The sequence below is a fragment of the Erinaceus europaeus genome, chromosome 18 (assembly GCF_950295315.1).
Source record: "Erinaceus europaeus chromosome 18, mEriEur2.1, whole genome shotgun sequence".
Taxonomy (NCBI): Eukaryota; Metazoa; Chordata; class Mammalia; order Eulipotyphla; family Erinaceidae; genus Erinaceus; species Erinaceus europaeus.
In genome coordinates, this window is record NC_080179.1 from 12918727 (window position 1) to 12936017 (window position 17291).

At 36.3% G+C, this 17291-nt stretch overlaps 1 protein-coding gene across 1 annotated transcript in view; it reads left to right on the forward strand.

The window, feature by feature from the left end:
* TTN (titin) overlaps positions 1-17291 on the forward strand; it is a 332848-nt gene that overhangs the window by 151183 nt on the left and 164374 nt on the right. Inside the window, exons 146-156 of the mRNA XM_060177642.1 lie at positions 786-860; positions 1026-1109; positions 1630-1707; positions 2365-2454; positions 3077-3151; positions 4146-4214; positions 4347-4436; positions 4576-4872; positions 5567-5647; positions 6336-6413; positions 16531-16614. Coding sequence (XP_060033625.1) covers positions 786-860; positions 1026-1109; positions 1630-1707; positions 2365-2454; positions 3077-3151; positions 4146-4214; positions 4347-4436; positions 4576-4872; positions 5567-5647; positions 6336-6413; positions 16531-16614 — 1101 coding nt within the window. The remainder of the gene's footprint in view (positions 1-785; positions 861-1025; positions 1110-1629; positions 1708-2364; positions 2455-3076; positions 3152-4145; positions 4215-4346; positions 4437-4575; positions 4873-5566; positions 5648-6335; positions 6414-16530; positions 16615-17291) is intronic.

Genomic DNA, 17291 nt, shown 5'->3' on the forward strand with positions numbered 1-17291 from the left:
AACTCTAAATTATGTACTAAAAAATCATGATGAATAAATCTTTCTGGATTCCATCCTTTAGCCCTTTCTATTCAGTATCTTTACAACATCAGAGTGAAAATAATGATTCATGCATTTATCAAAGCTGAATAATAGTTTATATCTTCTGATACAGAAGTATAAATTATAGCTCAGAAAGCTTTGCTTAGCCATGATTTGTACCTTGCTGTGTTGCCCTAAGGGCAGCCTTTAACTAAGCTGAGCTGCTCATTCCTCTTCTACAAAATGGGGAAACCATTTTCATGGGGCTCAGATATTACTGCGAAATAAAGATATGTAAAGGTCCTTTATCACTGAATGAATAATATCCACACCTAGTGTGTTCAGACATAGTCAAGGAATATATTTGTGCTTCAAAAGTCTTTTTTTTTTAGCAAATGCATGGCATCATTGCTTAAACTAGCCATAAATGGCTACTGGACTAAATAGTCATATACTGAATGAAATGGTAAAGCTGATCATTAACTGGATTTCAAAGATTAAGTGATGGTTTGACAATAATTTTGTAAACTATTAGTGGAATTTAAATGGGTGAAATGACAGCATCTGTCTTTTAAGATTGAAAGAGATTGCTGAGCCTTTGCTCTATAAAACCTAATTATACCACACAACACTTGGCCTCTCAACTTATATATTAGGCTCCTATGAGTGTTGCATGTTGGTCTTTATGTGTGTGTGAACTTCGTGGTTTTTCTCTGATGTTTGTCCCTGGGATAAATTCTTATGACCAAACAATATCTTTCAAGTGCTCGAAGTGAAGAAGAAAGTGCCAGAGAGGAAAGTGATGGTTCCCAAGAAGGAGGAGCCCCCTCCTGTCAAAGGTACCACTCCTCCCAAGCGAATTCAACACTGTCATTTCTTTCATTCACCTGTAAAAGTCAACGTGTCTTGCTTCAGTGTTTGTGAACGTAGCTTAATAGTTTTGCTGTGTCTCCCGTCCCTGTGTTTGTGAAAATGAACTTAAAAATTAAATACTATCTTTAAAGTGCCTGTAGCGCCTAAGAAACCGGAACCTGAAAAGAAGGTGCCTCCTCCTGGTCTTAAGAAACCGGTGCCACCACCTGCAAAAGGTACCTATCTCATCCCAAAAGAGATGTGTTGCTACACCCGTGCTGACCCGTGATGCAATCTGCAGAGTCTGTTCAGCAAAAATGTTTGCATTATGTGCAGTGTGACTTGTCACTTGTGACTCTCTGGTACTCATGTCTGTGCTCTGTCAGTCTTTCCACTCTGTGCCTGTGTGTTTTACTTTGATTATCTCTGTGTCGTTCCTGAAAAAGACTCAAATCACTTATCTTTAAAAGAGTCAGAAATAACTAAGCAATCAGTCCCAGGTGTCCCAGTGGCTTAACAATTCTTTACAGAAGTAGAGGCTCCAGCACCAGAAGGTAGATTATCTCTTTAGGGGACTCTTTGTCTTAAACCATAGATCCCTGTATTTTGTCTCATTCACTGATTCTGTGAAATGTTTCATCATCGTGTGCATGTACATTCTGATCTCTTACGCTGAGAAAACAGGAAACTGAGTCTTTATGTATTCTTCTCTGGCTCTTGCATTTTAAGGGCCTAAAACAATTAATATCTTTTAAGTTCCTGAGGTACCTAAGAAAGTGGAAGAAAGACGAATCATACCCCCTAAAGAAGAAGAGGAAGTACCGCCAGTTGAAGGTAGAGGTCTAAGAAAATAGAAATTTGACAGTCACCATTGCGTTATTACTGTTTAATATTTGAAGGAGATAAATGCACATTTCACTCCAGGAAACAAATATACTGAGACTCTAAAGAAAATTATAATTAATCTTAAAGAAACTATGTAGGCCAACTAAAATCTATTGAACTTTCTTTCTTACATGTTAGTGTCTTTGTCTATTTGTCGTTTTAGTTTAATGAAAACCTTTAAAAGAAAACTATTAGCCACTCAAATTTTTATCAGATGACTTGGTTTGTGACTATAGAATCAATTTGTCCGGGTGAAATTCCAGTGAAACCTGAGTGTAATTGATGTAGAAAAACCCTATGTCTAACCCTAAGTGAATGTTTGTCTTCAAAGTAGTTCACTACTACTGAAAATGCAGTGACCATTTTAACTAAGTTCTTTCAATTTTTAAATTTTAACATCTTTTCCAATTCTAAAGTTTTTGGAAGGACTTGATATATTATGAAATTATATATATATAGATAAACAAGGATTAGTTTTCATACATATTTGGAAGCCTGAGCTATGTTATATATACTGATCAGACAATATCAGCCTTCAAATAACATTAATATAATATTCAAGAGGCCTTCTAAAAAAATACTTGCAAAATTATGATCTTTTTACAGTGTTTGAGGAGCCTGAGGAGCCTGTTCCAGAAGAGATCCTGGAAGAGCCGCCTAGCATAGAAGAGGTTGAAGAAGTGGCGCCACCTAGAGGTAAAGCCACTTTTATGAGCTGAACTTCTTAAGTACTTGGTGTTCCAAATCTTTTTCAGAATTCGTCTAGTATTTATCTTTATGGTCTCCTTATATCATAGCAGTGATAACTTGAAGATTAATTATTAGAGTCATTATTAGTGACACCTAAAGTTTTGTGCCCATGTCTTTTTTATTGCCTCTGCATTACAGTTAAGAGAGACTTCCTCATTGTCCCATCCATTTTTTTCTGGTCAGGGCCTATGCAGTACTTTGTACCAATTTCCAATTCTTAGTTTTTTCTTTTGATATTGAGGTAAGGTAAAGATATTTCTGTGGTGTTTGCTTTTAAAAATAATTCTTGATGTGTTGTTCCTAAAGACTATTACAACAATCATAATTCATAATATATTTGCACATAGGATTTCCAAGTTATCTCCCTCTCACCTCTGGATTTATGGAACCACTATTCTATAAATATACTTACATTTATGTTGCTAATACTTTTTTGAAGATAAATCGATGTTTTATAGGACTTTTTTTGTTGTTTGTGTTTTTATTTTTGTTTTTCCTCTTCAGTATATAAATGTTGTCTTGTTCATTGCATGTCATTTTTCAAAATGTCCATCAAATATCTTTTAAGTGCCTGAAGTTAAGAAAGCAGTCCCTGAAGCACCGACTCCAGTTCCTAAGAAAGTGGAGCCACCACCAGCTAAAGGTATAACAAAACCTCATGAATAATACCTTTGGATTTACATTAACTTTCTTTTTGGAAAACAAAAGTTACTTCTCCTGCCACTTTCTTAGGGTCATTTAAATAGAAAACATATGTAATTTGTTAAGAGTAGTAGACATATAATTCATTCCACTTTTTTAGTCTATTTAAATTGTTAATAAATGATTATGTCTAAATAAATTATTTTAGTGTTTTTTTTTTTTTTTTTTACCAGAGCACTGCTCAGTTCTGGCTTATGGTGGTGCAAGGGATTGAACCTGAGACTTTGGAGTCTCAGGCATGAGAATCTCTTTGCAGAACCATAATGCTATATACCCCCAAAAGTTTATTTTTAATAGCTAGAAAATTTAATATTAAGACTACATCTATTTATATTTATACAGATAATTTCTCTTCTCTACATTCCATTCCTAGATTTCATTCCATTCCATATGCAGAATTCTCTCAATGTAATTATTACAATGATTTCATATTTGCCAATGCTGTTTAAAGATACTCATATCTCATATCTCAAATATTTGGCCCAGAATTCAAGATTGTTACAAAGTGTCTCCTTCTTATTGCTTTCTAATTAGGTGAGTTCATTGTGCTCTTGGTTAATTAGGTTATGCCATCCTTATTACAGGAGCCGTCTCAGCAGCTACAGTGGTTAGCTCCAGAGAACATGATATCTATGTCAAAATTAGGATACTTACTCTAGAAAAAAAAAATCTTTATCAAAATAAAAGAGCAGCCATAGACCTAATATTGGTAATCCCTGTCACTTAAAAATCAAATGGGGTCTTTGTACACATACCTTCTAAAAGGATGGCTCAAATAGGTGACTTAGGAAATAGTTTTTTTTTTTTTGAATGATTATCCACAAAGTACATAGTGACTCCTGAGATTCAGATTATTCTAATGTCGATGTTGTTTCTGATGTTTATGTTTCTCACTGAGTATTGTCAGCTAATTGCAATGCCTAATATCTTTAAAGCACCAAAGAAAATCCCTGAAGAAAAAGTACCTGTTCCTGTTCAGAAAAAAGAGGCACCTCTAGTCAAAGGTACATTATCTTGCTTAACCTTAAATTTCTTTTCAATGAAAACCTTTATGTGTCTTTGTCTAGATTATCTTTCATGTCTGTCTATAAAAGTATGCTCTTGTAATCCTAAATATCCAAACTATATCTTTAAAGTGCCTGAAGTACAAAAGAAAGTCCCAGAAAAGAAAATACCTGACAAGAAAGTCTCTGTGACTAAAAAGGAAGCTGTTCCCCCAGCTAAAGGTATTTTGGGAAAGATCTTTAATTTCCATGGGTTATGAAATGAAAGTCTTGTGTGTTTAGTTTTATAGTTTGAATTTAGATTTTTGTCTTTTTGGTACTTCAAAAAAAGATAAATATCTTAAAGTAGATGCTCTTGCAGGGAGAACTGTTCTTGAAGAAAAAATCACAGTTGCCTTTCACAAAAAGGAAGTAATAAAAGAAAAAGAAGAATTTGAAATAGTAGAAGCAAAGGTGGAAGAGTTTCTTGAGGAGGAAGAATTCCATGAAGTTGATGAGTACTTTGAAGAAGAAGAGTTCCATGAAGTTGAAGAATTCATCAAAGTAGAAGAACAAAGATTTGAAGAAGTACATAAAGTTGAGGAAGTTCATAGAGAAATTCAAGTCTTCGAGGCTGAAGAAGTGGAAATATATGAAAAACCGAAAGTTCCACCTAAAGGTATAGGGAATTCTGTAACTTTTCTGAATTGCTATGTCTAATTCTAATTTTTAAATACTTCTTAAATCTGGTTTGAAATACTAGAAACTCACTTTCCATGATGAAATTGTGAAATATCTTCAAATATGACTTTAAAATGACCTGGTTTAAATGTATACACATTAACTACAGAATATCATTTTTAGCTGACAAGATAATAATTTAAACCTACTTCTACAAGAAAGTAACTATGAATTTGTCAATTATCTGAAGTGTTATATACCAATATAACTGACCAGTGTCATCACTGAGTGAAAAAAGTTCTTCTCAGTCTGCTAAGGAATTTACATATTTTGGCAAAATAATCATTGCTTCTTTTTATTTCAGTCAACTATTCACAAACTGATTATTACTTAGCAAAGTATTCTACCATTTTATTATATTTTCATTAGTTAAGTAGAATTAATGAAGTCAATGAAATGTTGGTAACAATACCTGCATTCCAAAATTTCCTGATGGTAAAAACCATTCCAGATTTTGCACAAATTAATATTTGTCTACTATGAGGGAATGTATATAATACAGATGAAATTTAGCAAAATTGTTTTTTTTTAAAAGTGTAATGTATCAAGTGTTTATGAAGCCTCTTCATCATAGCTTTAACGGTAGTCCTCTAAAGAGCTCATTTTAAATGAAAACACTAATATCTTTGAAGGGCCTGAGATATCTGAGAAAGCCATCCCTCCAAAGAAACCACCTGCTAAAGATGTCCCTCGAAAAGAGCCACCCACTAAAGGTATCTTATTTATGAAAAAATACTTTACTACTTCTGTGTATGGTCACACATTTAAACATTCTACTTGATGTTTTTCTTCTGCGTTTTGTGAATTTCTAAAACAACTAATACCTTTAAAGTGGAGAGGGTCTGAAGGAAGTCCTAGCAAAAAAGAAAGTCATTGTTGTTATACCACAGATACCCAAATAAATATGTCTATTGGCTGAACAGTGGACCCAGATTTTTGTAGTACTAGATTATATATTCAGTATCATGCTTATTAATAAATCCATGTCTTCCTATTGATTGCTAGTGTAGTCACCTAGTAAATAGAAATATATAGTGACTGTGTTCTTGTCTGTTTTGTTAATTTTTATAAACCTCTTGAATCTCAAAATATAAATAACAAAACCTAATAAATAATACATACTTACATCTCTAAAGTCCCTTGAAATGTTTAAGAACATTATCTTTAAAGAGAATGTGCCAGTTACTCTACTTTGTCCTTTCATGTCAAGTTCTTAAAATTCTAACAGAGGTAATTTCCTTGAACTTTTATTGTTGTCAAATTAAAATTGTTTTCAATGTTGTATCTAATAGTGTCTGTATATTATGTTGTAGTTGTGTTATGTTCTACTTACATTCTGCTTGTTTAAAAATCTTTATACATATTTAAAAGTAAAAGAAATTGCTACTACTGTCTTTAAAGTACCTGAGACACCCAAGAAAATTGTGGTTGAAGAAAAAGTACATGTTCCTGAAGAACCTAAAGTCCCACCAGCTAAAGGTACCTGACTTTACTGATTCAATATTAATTAAAACCCCCTTTCTACTCATTTACTATAGAGACAAGAAAGGGATCGATTTTCCTCTCAATGCCACAATATGGCTAAGTGACAGAAACCTCAGTTTATGTCCTTCACCAGAATCTTGCCCTTGTGACAACCCTCTAAGAGCAAAACCAGTCATTAATTTTTGTACTAACCCTAATCTTAAATAACAAAGAAAATAATTCTCTTTCAAAGCCATTTTTTTAGAAGCTATTGTCAAGTATCTCAGGAAACAAATGAACATGTTCCAATTGTAACAAAACAAGGCCATGTCAAAAGAACAGTGTTTCAAATTTGACAGATCTAGAACTCACTGACCAGACAATCTAGAGACATGCGTTAACTGTTCAGATAACTCATCATTTTGGAAATGTTTTTGTATTTTTCTTGTCTTGATTGATGTTCTTTACAATCAAACAAATATCTTTAAAGCTCCTGAAGTACCCAAGAAAATTGTTCCAGAGGAAAAAGTTCATAAACCTGTTCTTAAAAAACCTGAAGTTCCACCAGCAAAAGGTATCCACTTATGCTGATCACATTATGAAATGACTCTTTCTTTAGCTCTACATAGTTTAATGTGAATCTGTGTCATGATAAATCCTTGTGCTTTTCTATCGTCTTAGTATCTTATTAATAACAATTCATATACTAATATCTTCTAAGTTCCTGATATGCCTACAGAAAGTATTTAAGAAAATAATGCACCTACAATTCACAAATGTATGCAGTAAGTGTGGAAAGCTGATTTTGTTTTCTCAAATTTACTGTTTGTCCTGATAGCTCTTAAAAATAAGTAAACTAATATCTTGTAAAAAGTTTAACATGAAAAAATATTTGAATGGTTATTAGCCTCAGACAAAGTAAATTTTCTCACCAATTTAAAATATAAATATCCCTGTCCTTATATTTCCTAGGCTTAGAAGCCATTTGTTTTATTCAATTTATCATTACACTATGTTGTTAACCAGTTGTACTTCCTTTTGTTTTGAGGCAATAAATTTTCTCAGACCATAAGCTAACTTATTTTAACTTAATAACAATACTTTCACTGTAGTTTATAGAGTCAAAGTATTCTAACATTTTTTTTATTCTTCACAATCACAGTTAACAATTTGATGTTTTTCAAGTAATAATTTGGTATCTTTCAAGGCCAAAAAAGAAATTCTCAAGATGTTTCAAAAATCTAAAAAGAATTCTCAAAATGTCTTTTGTTCCCATGCTAAATGATCATGAAACAATCTGAGGATTAAAATAGTATTATTAAGACTGGTTACAACATAGCATAGTGGCTATAGAGAAAGACCTAAATGCTGAAGGCACCAAAAGACCCATGCTCGTGATAACATGTACGCTCCACCTGGTATTTCACTGCCAGACCCTTAAACTCATTTTTGTAACCTACACTACTAGATTGAGATAAATCTATATAATGACTATTGTCATTTGATACTGTTTCTATATATGCAACTTGGCTGTTGTTATCAGCCAGCATTCCTTTCTAAGTGCTGGATACATCTCTGTTCTCCATTCGCCTTATTTTCCAAATATTTAATCATGTTTCTTTTACTTCTCTGCCTCAAGTCCCTTAGTGGTTTTCATATTGACATTAATTGTGGAGTTATAAACTACATATGGCTTGGAAATGTAGATAACTAGATTCCTATAAGTCAGGAACTTACACGAATTTCTAGTAGGAATAGTAGGTGAATTTCAATGTGAACATCAATATAGAGCCAATTCTTATGCATAAAGAATCCCATAAAAATATGAGCAATAGAATAATTATTTACCTTTTTCCAGTTTTTTATTTGTGATTAATAGTAGGTTATAAGATTAAAAGATTATAGTGTATACCACACCCACCCACCACCAAAGTTCTGTGTCCCCACCATTCCACCTCCCAAAGATAACCACTATAGTTCCCACAAAGTTTTAGAAACTTTGCTTACTTCTCTTGGTTTATATTTGGCATTTTTGTGAATTTATGTGTATCAGTTCTCTAGATTCCACATATGAGTGATACTCTCTGATAGTTGTATTTCATCTCTACTTATTTTGTTAAACAAAATCATCTATAATTTCAACCATGTTCTTCCAAAGGGCACAAAAATCATCTTATTCAGATACAGTAAAATAGTACAGGGGTAGATAGTATAATGGTTATGCAAATAGACTGTCATGCCTGAGGCTCTGAAGTCTCAGGTTCAGTCCCCATACCACTACAAGCCAGAGCTGAGCAGTGCTCTGATAAGAGAGAAAAAAAATAATTTTACCAATAACTTTCCATGGACAGAATTTAAGGACCTGGTGTATGATGGTGGAGAAAGACCTAGCCCTGAGGTGAGAGTGATTTGCAGAAAATTGAGAAATTTTACACAGCAGTTAATTTAAAAAATTAAGGACTATATATTCCCTTACCAGTGAATTCCTCAATTTTCTCATTATGATCATAAGGAAATTCTGAGAGTCTACATCATAAAGTTAGGAATGAGATTTCATCCTAACCAAATGTGTTCTTGTCACTAATTTGTGTCTTTGTATTTCTAGTAATTTGGGCAATAAATGTTTATTAAGAGTTGTGTGTTTTATCAGTTCTGTTCTTCACCTTGAAATAACCCTAAAATATTGATACTAATATCTTTAAAGTTTCTGAAGAATTAGCTACAGAAGAAAAATTACTTGTGACTCATTCACAAAAGACGAAGATAAAACTAGTAAAAGTATATCATTCCATTCTGAAGAAACTGTATTTTGGACTCACCGGTCAATCTTTTTCTTTTGCTATTTACAAATATAAATATTGTCCTTATCTTTTAAGTTCCTGAACCACCCAAGAAAGTTATTCCAGAGGACAAAATACATGTGACAATCCCTAAAAAGAAAGAAGCACCAGCAGTTAAAGGTACATTTCAACCACATCAAACTTGGATGATTATCTTTGACTTCAAGATTCAAAAATATCATATTAAAAACCATTTTTAACAACTTTTAAGTGTAAACCTACTAATATCTTTAAAGTGCCTGATACAACCAAAGAAGTTTTTCCAGGGATGGAGCTATCTGAGATTGTTCTTAAAATTCCAGAACATTCTCCAACAGAAGGTACAGTTTTAGTTGTGAAAATATTATTAAGCTCTTTCTTCAATTTGAAAAACAGATATAGTGTTCTATGTACATTCTCATAGCCTGTAATAAGAAAATACTAATTTCTTTAGAGCACCAAATAGATACCAAATAACAACCCTTCACACTGCAAAGTGAAGTGCCACACCTATACTATAAATATACATTCTATTTCGAAGAAAAACTAAGTTTCCAATTCTGAGTTACAATGTCTACTAATTTACCTAACATCTTTTTATGAATTGTCTTCATGTGTTTGCCTTTCTTGATTAAAAAAATACTAATATCTTTAAAGAGTTGGAAGTCTCCAAGAAAAGTGTTACAGAAAGACAAACCCTGTTGCTAGAAAGAATAAAACAACAACAAATGGTACAAGCTGGAAGAAAGTCACATTTCTTATTTCATGGTGTAGCTGTACTTAACATATTTAAGCATACTAACATCTTTAAAGACCCAGAGGCCATACAAGCAAGTCATTTCAGAGATATTGATTCCCCATAGCAGTTCCCCAGCCAGGTATATGCATCTCCCCATGAGCCAGGAAAGAGAAAACAGAGAAGAAAAATCTATAACTTATACATGAAAAGATGCTCGGGCTATAGAATTTGTCTAGGAGGCTTCTGGAGAATGCATACTCATGTTTAATAGGCAGATGGGAGTCAGAGAAATACTTCAGTGTGAAAGTACTGAATGCATACTCATGTTTAATAGGCAGATGGGAGTCAGAGAAATACTTCAGTGTGAAAGTACTGTCATGGTTCACTTAAAAGATAAAAATCAACAACCAGAACCAGAAAACACTTCCATGCCCAAGGCATCAAATGTCCCAGGTTCAATGCCCAGCATCACCATAAACTAGAGCTGAGCAGTGCTCTGAGAGAGAAAGGGGGCAGAGTCAATAACCCAAGAGGTAGAACAGTAGTAGAATGTAGGTTTCGCAGTCATGAGGTCCGAGTCTCATCCCTGGCACTACATCTACTACACTGATGCTTCGGCTACCTCCCTCTCCCATTAATAAAACCAACAAATCTCTATAAACAGTTAAAATTATAATATAGCCACTTTTAATATTTATATCCCTAAAACTAGATGAGAAAGCTTCTAGACATCCAGAAGGAAAATATCTTCAAAATACTCAGGATATACTGCAATTTTAAAGAATTTATGGGAGCCGGTGGTAGTGCAGCAGGTTAAGTGCACATGGCACAAAGCTCAAGAACTGGCCTGAGGACCCCGGTTCAAGCCCCTGGCTCCCCACTTGCAGGGGGTTCACTTCATAAGCGGTGAAGCAGGTCTGCAGGTGTCTGTCTTTCTCTCCCCCTCTCTGTCTTCCCCTCCTCTCTCCATTTCTCTCTGTCCTACCCAACAACAATGACAGCAATAATAGTAACAGCAATGATGAACAAGGGCAACAAAAGATGGGGAGAAAAGGCCTCCAGAAGCAGACTATTCATAGTGCAGACAGCAAGCCCCAGAGATAACCCTGGAGGCAAGAAAGGAGGGCAGAAAGGAAGAAAAAGAAAGAAAGAAAGAAAGAAAGAGAAAGAAAGGAGGAAAGAAAGGGAGAAAGAAAAGAAAGAAAGGAAGAAAGAAAAAAACAAAAGAAAGGAAGAAAAAAGAAAGAAGAAAGAAAACAGGAAAGAGAAAGGAGGAAAGAAAGAAAGGGAGAAAGGAAGAAAGAAAAAACAGGAAAGAGAAAGAAAGAAAGAAAGAAAGAAAGAGAGAGAAAGAAAGGAGGAAAGAAAGGGAGAAAGAAAAGAAAGAAAGGAAGAAAGAAAAAAACAAAAGAAAGGAAGAAAAAAGAAAGAAGAAAGAAAACAGGAAAGAGAAAGGAGGAAAGAAAGAAAGGGAGAAAGGAAGAAAGAAAAAACAGGAAAGAGAAAGAAAGAAAGAAAGAAAGAAAGGAGGAAAGAAAGAAAGAAAGAAAGAAAGAAAGAAAGAAAGAAAGAAAGAAAGAAAGAAAGAAAGAAAGGGGGAAAGAAAGGAATAAGGGAGAAAGAGGAAAAGAACCAGACATCACTCTGGTACATGTGCTGCTGGGGATTGAACTCAGGACTTCATGCTTGAAAGTCAGTCCAGTGCTTTAACCACTATGCCATCTCCCCGACCACACATTTGTATCTTTAAAGTAATAAAATCACCTCAAAAAATTGCTCCTGTAAAGAAAATACCGGTGACACCTCCCCTTGAAAATGAAATACATTTCACGAAAGGTATCATTCATTTCACCAGGCCTTCCTGTACCTATTAAATGCTAGCATATATATGCAGGGCACCAGGGAACTATTAAGGATAATAAGAGATTAATAAGGATAAAGATTTGATTCCTTTCCTGAAGACTGCTTACTGCATGCACTTCTTGAAGGAGTCACTCTTGTAGCTATAAAAATCACTGGTATAATGATTACTTTTCCACTGATAACTTAAACTCTAAATATAACACTAATATCTTCAATGCACCAGAAGTTATGAAAGAAGTTCTTCCTGAAATGAAGATAGCTGAGGATGTTCCTACAGAGCCAGAATCTCCACCTATGGAAGGTACATGTCATCACTGAAAAGATCCTGAAGAAGAAAGTTGTCTGCTCTTAACACTGTTTGTCAAATGTTCTTTTTTTAAAAAAAAATAATTGTTTATTTATTCATGAGAAAGATGGGAGAAGAGAAAGAACTAGACATCATTCTGGTACATGTGCTGCCAGGGATCGAACTCAGGACCTCATGGTTGAAAATCCAAGGCTTTATCCACTGTGCCACCTCCCAGACCATGTTGAATGTTCTTAATAACTTTTAAAAATTATTTTCTCTTTTGTTGCCCTTGTTTTTTATTGTTGTTGTAGTTATTATTGTTGTTGTTAGATATGACAGAGAGAAATGGAGAGAGATAGGGAAGACAGAGAGAGGGAGAGAAGGATATACACCTGCAGACCTGCTTCACCACCTGTGAAGTGACTCCCCTGCAGGTGGGGAGCTGGGGGATCAAACCAGAATCCTTCAGCCCATCCTTGTGCTTGGCGCCACGTGCGCTTAACACACTGCGCTACCACCCAACGCCCCGGAATGTTCTTAATAACTCTTAAATTTAAACTAACATCTCAAGCCCCCAAAGCTTGAGAAGACATTCCCTCTCAAAATATTTGTGACTGTCCCTGCCATAAAATAAAACCCTAATATTAAAAAGTAGAGATAGCAGAGTGGCTATGCAAAAGACTTCACGTCTGAGGCTCTGAAGTCACAGGTTCAATCCCCTGCACTGCCATCAGGCAGAGTTGAGCAGTGCTCTGGTAAAAATGAATAAATAAAAAGTAAAATAATAAAATTCAACAAGTACTTAACAAGAAAGGTTCGCATGTGGTCCGGGAGGTGGCATAATAGATAAAGCATTGGACTCTCAAGCACGAGGTCCTGAGTTCAATCCCTGGCAGCACATGTGCCAGTGTGAAGTCTGATTATTTCTCTCTCTCTCTCTATCTCTCTCTCCTCCTATCTTTCTCATTAATAAATAAATATTTAAAAAGAGGGAAATAGAAAGGTTTGCAGTAACAAGGGAGCTCCTCCAAAGGTGGGAGAGCAGTGAACAGCTCTTCCCACGGGACTTCTTAATCCCTCTATACTTAGTGGACTGGTGAAACAGGGAGAAATAGAGTAACAGACGAGACTACCAGGAAACTATATTTCCTAGCTTATTGTTGTTGGTGTTTTCATAAATCAATTAACTCCTAAATGTGAAATACTAATATCTTTAAAGTGCTTGAATCGCCTCAAGAAGTTGTTGCTGAAAAAAGAGTTTCTTCCAAAAAGAGAGACCCTCTATCATCCATGAAAGGTACAAGTGACCATGCTTTGCAGTTTAAGAAGAAATTTCTCTTTGTCGCTTTCAAAATATTTGGCTGTTCCAGGAAATCTTCATAAACTTAACATCAAAATACTAATCTCTTTAAGTGCCTGAAGCTCCCCAAGAAATTGCACCTGTAAAGAAAACACATGTGGTTCCTCAGAAAGAGCCTGACGTTCTTCCTGCCGAAGGTATATGTCACTAGGAATTTGCAGGGAGAAATGGACATGTTTCCTGTGTGTACTGATATATATGTGTGTGTGTGTGTATATATATATTATATATATATATATAATATATATATTGCCAAACAAAAACATTCATATCTTCAAAGTGCCTCAGGTTCCCGAGGAAGTTATACCAGGACAAATGAATAAATAAATAAATAAATAAATAAAATTGCACCCACCCAGAAACCTTGAAGCTGAAGTTAGTTACTTTCCTAACTGGCCCTTCCTTGCTATGGTAGGGAGGTCATAAAAGAAAGAACCATCTTACTATCTTTGACAGTTCTATAGATATGCAAATGTGATGTGGTTTGGTTTTTTTTTTTTTTTGTCTTTGCTAATGCTTGTGACCTAAATGTCAATTTACTAATATCTTTTAAGTTCCTGAAACTCCCAAAGAGGTTCTTCCTGAAAAGAAAGTGTCAAGAACGACTCCTAAAGCACCAGAAGCTACACCAATTAGAGGTAATTGTCACACAGTTGACATGTGAGAAGATAATAAAACATCTGTTCATGAAATACTCTGTCTGATTGTCACCTAACTCCTAAAAGTAATTCTACTAATATCTTTTAAGTGCCAGAAGCTCCCAAAGAAGTGGTCCCTGAACAGAAAGAACCAGTGATCCCTCCTAAAAAGCCTGAAGTCCCACCTGTTAAAGGTTCGTCTCTCACCTGAGACTTGACGTCATGGCTCTTATGCCCTGAGAAAGTGTTTGTGTCAGTGGTCTTCATCCTTTCTGAATGTAACTTTACTAATATCTTTTAAGTGCCAGAAGCTCCCAAAGAAGTGGTCCCTGAAAAGAAAGAGCCAGTGACACCTCCTAGAAAACCTGAAGTCCCACCTGCTAAAGGTGACTCATCTTAGATTTAAGAAGATACATGGCATCTATTGTTGAGTTATTTGGCTTGATGGTTTCTGAACTCCTAAAAATAATTCTACTAATATCTTTTAAGTGCCTGATGTTCCCAAGACTGTCCTTGAAATGAAAGAGCCTGTGACACCTCCTAAAAACCCTGAAGTCCCACCTATGAAAGGTTTGTCTCTGACCTGAGAATATGAAAGTCACACAACTTATGCTCTGAAAAAAGTGTTGTGTCAGCAGTCCTCATCCCTCCTGAATGTAACTTTGATAATACCTCTTAAGGGCCAAAGACTCCCAAAGAAGTGGTCCCTGAACAGAAAGAACCAGTGACACCTCCTAAAAAGCCTGAAGTCCCACCTGCTAAAGGTTCGTCTCTCACCTGAGACTTGAAGTCATGGCTTTAATGCTGTGAGAAAGTGTTTGTGTCAGTGGTCTTCATCCCTCCTGAATGTAACTTTACTAATATCTTTTAAGTGCCAGAAGCTCCCAAAGAAGTGGTCCCTGAAAAGAAAGAACCAGTGACCCCTCCTAAAAAGCCTGAAGTCCCACCTGCTAAAGGTTCGTCTCTCACCTGAGATTTTGAGAGTCACACACCTTATGCTCTGAGAAAGTGTTTGTGTCAGCGGTCCTCATCCCTCCTGAATGTAACTTTACTAATATCTTTTAAGTGCCAGAAGCTCCCAAAGAAGTGGTCCCTGAACAGAAAGAACCAGTGACCCCTCCTAAAAAGCCTGAAGTCCCACCTGCTAAAGGTTCGTCTCTCACCTGAGATTTTGAGAGTCACACACCTTATGCTCTGAGAAAGTGTTTGTGTCAGCGGTCCTCATCCCTCCTGAATGTAACTTTACTAATATCTTTTAAGTGCCAGAAGCTCCCAAAGAAGTGGTCCCTGAAAAGAAAGAACCAGTGACCCCTCCTAAAAAGCCTGAAGTCCCACCTGCTAAAGGTTCGTCTCTCACCTGAGATTTTGAGAGTCACACACCTTATGCTCTGAGAAAGTGTTTGTGTCAGCGGTCCTCATCCCTCCTGAATGTAACTTTACTAATATCTTTTAAGTGCCAGAAGCTCCCAAAGAAGTGTTCCCTGAAAAGAAAGAACCAGTGACCCCTCCTAAAAAGCCTGAAGTCCCACCTGCTAAAAGTTCGTCTCTCACCTGAGATTTTGAGAGTCACACACTTTATGCTCTGAGAAAGTGTTTGTGTCAGTGGTCCTCATCCCTCCTGAATGTAACTTTACTAATATCTTTTAAGTGCCAGAAGCTCCCAAAGAAGTGGTCCCTGAACAGAAAGAACCAGTGACCCCTCCTAAAAAGCCTGAAGTCCCACCTGCTAAAGGTTCGTCTCTCACCTGAGATTTTGAGAGTCACACACCTTATGCTCTGAGAAAGTGTTTGTGTCAGCGGTCCTCATCCCTCCTGAATGTAACTTTACTAATATCTTTTAAGTGCCAGAAGCTCCCAAAGAAGTGGTCCCTGAAAAGAAAGAACCAGTGATCCCTCCTAAAAAGCTTGATGTTCCACCTGCTAAAGGTTCGTCTCTCACCTGAGACTTTGAGAGTCACACACCTTATGCTCTGAGAAAGTGTTTGTGTCAGCGGTCCTCATCCCTCCTGAATGTAACTTTACTAATATCTTTTAAGTGCCAGAAGCTCCCAAAGAAGTGGTCCCTGAAAAGAAAGAACCAGTGACCCCTCCTAAAAAGCCTGAAGTCCCGCCTGCTAAAGGTTCGTCTCTCACCTGAGATTTTGAGAGTCACACACCTTATGCTCTGAGAAAGTGTTTGTGTCAGCGGTCCTCATCCCTCCTGAATGTAACTTTACTAATATCTTTTAAGTGCCAGAAGCTCCCAAAGAAGTGGTCCCTGAAAAGAAAAAACCAGTGACCCCTCCTAAAAAGCCTGAAGTTCCACCTGCTAAAGGTTCGTCTCTCACCTGAGATTTTGAGAGTCACACACCTTATGCTCTGAGAAAGTGTTTGTGTCAGCGGTCCTCATCCCTCCTGAATGTAACTTTACTAATATCTTTTAAGTGCCAGAAGCTCCCAAAGAAGTGGTCCCTGAACAGAAAGTACCAGTGACCCCTCCTAAAAAGCCTGAAGTCCCACCTGCTAAAGGTTCGTCTCTTACCTGAGATTTGATGTAATGGTTCTTATGCTGTGAGAAAGTGTTTGTGTCAGTGGCCCTCAACCTTTCTGAATGTAACTTTACTAATATCTTTTAAGTGTCAGAGACTCCCAAAGAAGTGGTCCCTGAAAAGAAAGAACCAGTGACACCTCCTAAAAAGCCTGAAGTCCCACCTGCTAAAGGTTCGTCTCTCACCTGAGACTGAAGTCTTTGGTCTTCTGTCCTGAGAAAGTGTTTGTGACTTTTTTTTTTTAACTGTTTTTTCCCCTTTCGTTGCCATTGGTTTTTTTATTGTTGTTTTAGTTATTGTTGTTGTTATAGATGTTGTCATTGTTAGGACAGAGAAAATGCAGAGAGCATGGGGAAACAAAGATAGGGAGATAAAGACTGACACCTGCAGGCCTGCTTCACCACCTGTGAAGCGACTCCCCTTCAGATGGGGACTTGGGGTCTGAACCTGGATCCTCATGCTGGTCCTTGTGCCTTGCACCATGTGCACTTAACCTGCTGCACTGCTGCCCCATTCCCTCTGTGTTTGTCATCTCTCCTAAATGTAACTTTACTAATATCTTTTAAGTGCCAGAGGCTCCAAAAGAAGTGGTCCCTGAACAGAAAGTTCCTGTGGCACCTCTTACAAAGCCTGAAGTCCCACCTGGGAAAGGTTCGT